This window comes from Haplochromis burtoni, unplaced genomic scaffold, assembly GCF_018398535.1.
Source record: "Haplochromis burtoni strain Fernald_Lab_line unplaced genomic scaffold, NCSU_Asbu1 Contig_3085, whole genome shotgun sequence".
NCBI classification, from domain to species: Eukaryota; Metazoa; Chordata; class Actinopteri; order Cichliformes; family Cichlidae; genus Haplochromis; species Haplochromis burtoni.
The window spans coordinates 1-7128 of NW_024585446.1; the positions used below are offsets into that span (position 1 = coordinate 1).

At 41.8% G+C, this 7128-nt stretch overlaps 1 protein-coding gene across 1 annotated transcript; it reads left to right on the forward strand.

Moving 5' to 3' along the window:
* Nucleotides 1-998: 998 nt before the first annotated feature.
* Nucleotides 999-2995, forward strand: LOC102313474 (protein downstream neighbor of son homolog; the record flags this gene model as incomplete). Its single annotated transcript, XM_005953131.2, is given in 5 exon segments — nucleotides 999-1136; nucleotides 1222-1420; nucleotides 1522-1591; nucleotides 1688-1818; nucleotides 2280-2995. Coding segments are annotated over 5 exon segments (679 nt in total), but the record flags the coding sequence as incomplete, so codon positions are not given.
* Between the last annotated feature and the right edge of the window lie 4133 nt (nucleotides 2996-7128).

Sequence of the window (7128 nt, forward strand, 5' to 3'; positions counted from 1 at the left end):
TGGTTTTGTTTTTTAAAGCAGAAAATATATTAACAGCAGTCAACTACATGTCTTTATGGTGCTAACATTCATGTAGCATCCCTTACCGGAGCTCGTGGTGAGATAGCTCGTCCAGCTGACGCAGCTTCCCACGGCCGTATTTCACAGATCTCAGATCCTAATAAATAGCCATCTGTTAACAGCTAGTATGTGAAGATAAATTGCGAATTTAACTTTTATTTCAGTTTTTCTTACCAGGATCTTTCAGCTAATTTGGCGGTTGCCTCGTGAGTAGCGGTTGCCTCGTGAGTAACGGCTTCCACAACAGGAAATGTTGACTAACAGAAAGTCATCTCAAGGCATACTCGCCTCCTAGCGGCGGGGAGGGAAAATTACACCTCCAACCTTATGCAGCAGCACAACCCACAAATCTGATGTGGGTTACACTTACCCTTCATGTAAATGGTTTGCACAACCCAATCAAGAGGAATAAAGAAAGGATTTAATTAGATTGCAGCAGAGGCTTCGGTAGTCCAAACACATGGTGGAGATTAGGATATTCATGCGTCAGATACAACTGATCTAATACTTTTTAAGAGACTCAGATGCCTGGATTATTCTTGTTAATTAGGTTAAATCAAATGTTAATTAAACGGGGAATGACTGGAATAACTTTTTGGGCAATAAAAAGAAACCTGCACCCTACAGACTTAACACAAGCACTCTACAAAAGATAAGAAAAGTAAAAAGTTTAGTTATTTTTATGATAAATAAAACTGTTAGCAAGGAGAAGCAGAGAGCGCCACATGTGAAAGTCTACTTTAACGATGGTAAGTTAAGCCATACAGGCCTGTAGAAGGAACTAGATATAACCAGTCGTCATGCTTTAAATATACCATAAGGAAAAATGAGGCACTAATAACCTGGAAATTTTAAAAGTGTAATTAGTCAGACGTAAGAAGAATCTTTTGTTGTGGTGTTTTTGTGCCATCGTGTGTAAATGTGGTCTCAATGTATAGGTGCTCCAAGCTGAGCGATACAGTTGATGGAGGAGACCATGATGGAGACTGCAGAGATGAAGACAGCACTTTGTCTTGGCTGAAGGAGATGGGAGTCCAGGACAAAATCAAGAAGCCAGACCTCCACACCCTACAGCTGTATCCTCATTAGCACTGTCACGTTAGTCTGTTTTACGTGTACTCTGTGTGTTTTTCTGTGACAACTCCTTGACCTCTTCTCTAGTCATAAGGAGGGCCACGTCATGTCTGTGGACCATAAGCCTGAGTCTGTGATATGTGTGAAAGGACTTCACACTTTCACTCTCATCAACTTCTTCATCAATTGGAAGGGTGTGGTTGCTTCATCCGGCTCCCAGGCAGGGTTACCGCCCACACTGTTGGCTCCCAGTGCTTTTAGAGGAGCTACAATGCACACTCTGAAGGTGTTTGGAGCACACACACGAAGCTCTGTCTGTAACCATCTCACGTATCATTTATACTTCTGAGTTGAATTTGAAACTCTGTGTGATTTATGCTTTTATAGAGCCGTTGTGTGAACGTGAGAAGTCAAGTTGGTTCTTCCTTCCAGAACATCAGCAGTCTGGAGATCACAGGTACGCAGCTGGACAAGCAGACTTTTGTCTCGTATCAGTTCTCAGCTCCCACTGTGTGTGTTAGTGTTCAGTATACTTGTACTTGCCACACTGCAGGACCTGTCCTCCCCTCGTCTCTCCATGCTATCCTAACGTTACTTCGGCCTGCGCAGAAAGGAAACTTCTCAGCTGCGCTTTACACACATACTCCTACCGCGGTTATGAACGTACACAGCACCAAGCAGCAGGTAACATACAGAAAACATGAAGCTGCTTTTTGTTTGATTCATGAATGTCATGTATGTATGTGCTGTAGCCTGAATGTGATCAAATCAACTTTAATGTCAACTTTACTTCTTAGCAAGCAACCTGCAGATGATGCCTAAACCATAACCAGGGTTATCTGCATGTAACGTGTGAAGCTTCTGTCTTCTTCACACAGTCGGGCCAGCCACTTAATTCACGATAATTTACTAAATGTACCCACTGAGGCGCTCAGCTTTCTGGCACGTGCATTGGTAATTTAAATAATGCAGATGTTGAACGACCTAGTTTGCATGGCTGGTTTTGCTGTTTGTCTGTTAACCTGTGTCAACGTGCTGTCCACAGCACTTAGTGCCAGCTAACAACCTCAGATTTATTCTAAAATAGGAGTTGGAGAGAAAGTGTGAATTAGTGTAGGGGTATTTATTCTGTGAATACTTTGCAGGTTGGCGAGGCCTCGGTAGAACTGTCCTCTTGTGGTCTCCATCCTGCTTCCATCCAGCAGCTGCAGCAGCCTTCCACCCTGGGAAAGACAGCCCTGACACACATCACCATGAACAACTACAGCTACACATGGAAGAACTAAGAACGTGCTGAGAGTTTACACAACACAAAGAAGTTTGCATTAATTTGAGTTAACAGCTGCAATCCTGAAACTCAGATTCCACTGTGAAGCTGTGTGCATACTGGAAGAGATTCACAGCTACACGCTGACCAGAAAGTGAAGGGTGTTCCACGACTACAGCGGGCAAAATAACCACTGGTGATGTGAAGTAGACGGGATTCAGAATAAAAGTTTATTAATTTTCAGGCGTCAGGTGAAAGCCTGAAGTGCTACCTGTGGGAATGAAGAATGTTGTTGATTCACAGGGTAGTGGTATCTGGGCAACTGAGGCCTGGAACGTCAGCAAGAGACCAACCACCAGCTTCAAAGCAATGTGTGATGAGCGAATCACTTCCGGCATGTACACAGCTTAAGTGTCTGTTTATGTTGAGGTTTCTTTTAAGCAAACTTTATTGCACTGCACCGGATGTGATTATTTATTAAACTCTATATTGCTCAATTACTTTTAATCTTTCTTCTCATACAAGATTTATCAACGATAAATGCTGGAATGTTTTCAGGTACTGGAATGCTGATGAAATAAATTGTTAAAGTTACTGAGCTCGAAAGATTTATTAACTGCAGTATCAAGAAAACATGGTGAGCAAGTTTCTTGCTTTGATGTTTTCAATACATTAGATGGGTGGATGAAGTCATTTATCAACTCCAGTTAAATAAAAGGAGAACATGAGGAAAGTAAGAGCGAGGCCGTCTGCCAGGACTGCTTGAACAAAAACCTTTTGGGCATTGACTGTCACTGACAGTCTCCATTAAACACAGTTCTTTCCTTAAATACATGCAGGAGAGCACATACTGTAAGTGGTCCTACAGGTGCACATGTGCTGTCAAACTAAAAGACCAGATAAGAAGTGGCAACGCGCGTTTGCGTACATAAGATTTTCTGGAGGGGGACAGACATTTGTTTAGAACTCTTAAAAATGTCGAAGAAGCTCCTTTAAATGGACTGATTCTTATGTAGCGCTTTTCTACTCTCTCGGAGTAGCGCTCTATACAACATGCCATATTCACCCAATCACACCCATTCTCACAAGCACTTCATCTATACTGAGTGCTTTCTAACTACATTCACTAGCAACTTGGGGTTAGTATCTTGCCCGAGGATACTTGACATGCAGACTGGGGGAGCCTGGAATCAAACCTCCAACCTTCCGATCAGTAGGTGACCTGCTCTATCTGCTGAGCTATAGCCACCGAAGAAATTACTTTGGTGTTCCTTCACTTCCAAAGAAATGTCAGCAGGAGTACGAACAGCAAAAGAAGTGCGTATTCTCAGAAAAGTGGTTGCAGGAGGTGAGCTGGGTTCAAAGAAATGATGAACACACAGAGATGTGGTGCAGAATACAGGGTATAATTGGATTGAAATGAAAAGCCTGAACTCATGATGGTGTTTAGAGATGTCCACCAGAAAACTAAAGAGGTAAACAAAAAGAAGGTAAAATGAACAAAGAAAGTAACTGACAATTACATGAATGAATGGAAAACACACATACACAAAGTATTACATGTGAAATTATTTCTGGAAAGAATCAGAAGTGAGATAGTTTTGAATTAAGAAATCAGTGAAACGATGCATGAATTAAACCTGATTATAACATACAGAGGCAATGAAGAAAGCAGCTTACACAGCTACAGGGTGGCTGTAGCTCAGGTGGTAGAGCAGGTCATCTACTGATCGGAAGGTTGGTGGTTCGATTCCTGGCTTCCCCTAGTCTGCATGCCAAATATCCTTGGGCAAGATACTAACCCGAAATTGCTCTCCGATGCATTCATCGGAGTATGAATGTGTGTGAATGTCAGTTAGAAAGCACTAAGGAAAAATGTGCTTGTGTGAATGGGTGAATGCACAAGTTGTGTAAAGCGCTTTGAGTACTCAGAAGAGTAGAAAAGCGCTATATAAGAACCAGTCCATTTACTATACACTCACTGAACATTAACAAAATACATAGGAAAAGCAATGAAGACCTGCTTACACTTATACACATGACATAAGCTGGTATTTCTGACCAGAGAGAGGGAAACTGGTAGTTTAAGTACTCATGATAATAATAAAATGTCTCAGTTGTGTTTCTTCAGGTGCAAAACAGACCTGGATCGATTCTCCACATGCAGCGGTCGGGAGAAAGTTATAGGTCAACATGATTGGATATGTTAAGGCAAGTTTCTGGTTGAATTGTTCACAGCGCCATGTCTCCGTAAACCTGACAAGTGGAAATGGGGTTTTGTTTCCTTTGCAGAAGATCTCTGGACCACAAGAGGGCTTCTTTTTATTTAGTTTTGTTTTAAAGCTTTATTTTTGATTTTTGATTTATATTTTGAACAGTGCACTGATTTTTGTTTGTGAATCTTTTCTTTAAGCAGATCTGCACATCGGAAATTACAAGCATTACACGTCGGCGAGAAAATTGTTGCAAGTGAGTTTCTCCACATTAAAATGGGCTCTGGAGAAAGCCACTTATTGCGACAATTAGAAGATGAGAGTCCCTGCCTAAGAAGGATTCAGCGATGTAATCCGATCTAAAGTTCTTGTTTCTCTTTTTGAAATGACGTAATTTTGCTGAGGGCGGAAATCTAAATGCGGCGATGGTTTCCACTATCAGCAAAGAAGGAATGGATGAAAGACTGGAAATAAAACAAACGGACTGACTGGTAAAAGCTGACAAGACTTGACCACGACTCAAGGTTAACCTCCACCTAGATAGGACAAAAGGGTGGATGAATTTATGTGTGTTTCTTTCTACAGGAGCAGAAAGATGACAGCGACATCTGAGGTTGCATGACGATTTAACTTTTAAATGCTACTTTCTGTGTTTGTGAAAGTGTGTACACACCTGCGCAGCGTTAACATTTGCATTTGCTTCTCTACAGCATGACAGGGCTGGATGTGCTTTGAATATGTGACTTATAACTGGACAAGTAGTTGATGTTTGCTAATAATGTTTTCCTACTACAGGATTTCTGGGCTTATGTGTGAAGAAACTGGGTTTATAGGTTATGAGTTGGTGATGCGATTAAACTGTGGGAGACACATCCTGTCTTGAAAACAGTGTGATTCTTTTTACAGGAAATGTTTTTACAGGACCTCTGCAAGGTGGAGGGCTGACGCCTAACCCGAGATGGTCAAATGTGGTTTGCTAATGTTTGTTTTGCTTTTGTTAAGAGTGCATGTGGAGGATTCAGTAGAAAACAGACAAGGGACATGAGAAAACAAATAAGAGATGCAGTTCCTATGGAACAGTTTAATATAGCGCTTATAGGGATAAAACAAGTGGAGTGACATTGCTTAAGGGAAGTCACTGATTAAATTGGGGATAAAATAAATTGCGGCAATAATAGTGATTTAATGATTTGGGAAATCCTGAACATGATACTTGTCTGTTGTGCTGAATACTTTATCGCTTTCATGATCTATAGTTGGGTGTAAATAAGATGTTTGATTTAGCAGATTTGTTTGCGAGACCTAGGTCCATTGGTCTCAATGTGCAGTCGCGGACGAGAGATAAGCTCCACCCAAAGTAACACGGGGGGAACATAGAGGCAGAATAATCCTCTCCCCCTGTGCAGCGGTTCTCCCCAGCAGTCTACCTGGGGAGACGAAGAAAGAAGAGGAGCATCACGCGCTAAGCATCAATTCATTCCAGGCTCCTAATAGGCTAAGCTCTAGTCTAAAGTAATTGATAGTGTAAAGGAAGGGTAATAGTTTTGTACGTTTTTTACTTTTATACTCATAACCTTATACTCTTATCATGATGATGCCCTTGAGGGAGGTTGCAGGGCGGACGGAGGAGTGAGACAAATCCTGGTGGAGGTTGGACTCGCAAGCGAGCCAAAGAGGAGGAGTTGTCAAGAAAAACATGTTATTTTACTGTCACTGTGTATCATTCATAAAGCACTGTCATTATTTCATCATTACTTCATTAGTCTGTATCAGTTTAGCATTAATATTATTTGGTATCATTGTTTAGTAAATCTGCTATAATACAATATTCTACCAGCCACCAGAGGAGCTGCAGGTCCAGGCGGACTAGGTCAGTTAAGGACAGTCAACTCTCTTTGGCCTGAACCCACAATTTCACAAAACAACACACTCGTTTACACAATTGGTTAGGTTCCCAGGAAACATGAGTGGAAACATCTGGGTTTAATTCTGGGAAAGTTTTGTTATTCTGAACATAGAGGAGGTCGGGGAATTGTTCTGACGTCATAATGGCTATAAAGCTTTCTGCAACGAGCAGGGAGGCGAAGATCGGCTTCCCACATGGTACTGTGTGTTTTAATAAAATAATTTGTGTTGACCCACTATGGACTTTCAGTCGTATGTCTCTTCCTCAAAATTCGAACCGCGACACTTACCTTGAGGAGCTCATCAGGGGGAGCACACTCCCCCTCCTCGACGAGCTCCCCCACTCAAACCGCATCCCCAGAAAACAGCTAACCCCAGATAAGGCAGCGTGATGCATCCCGAGACAACAGGACTGGGACATCTACATAACTGTGTGAGTCAATGGCCTTCAAAAAGTTTATCAATTAACTGGAACCAAAATTAGGAGCACCCGGTGCTGCAAGAGTTAATAGTCTCAATACCCACGGATAAGCAGAAGAGCATGACTGATATGATGGAACTGAGATTTGGTTACACTTCATTTTTGCAAAACACAACTAAAACTATAAC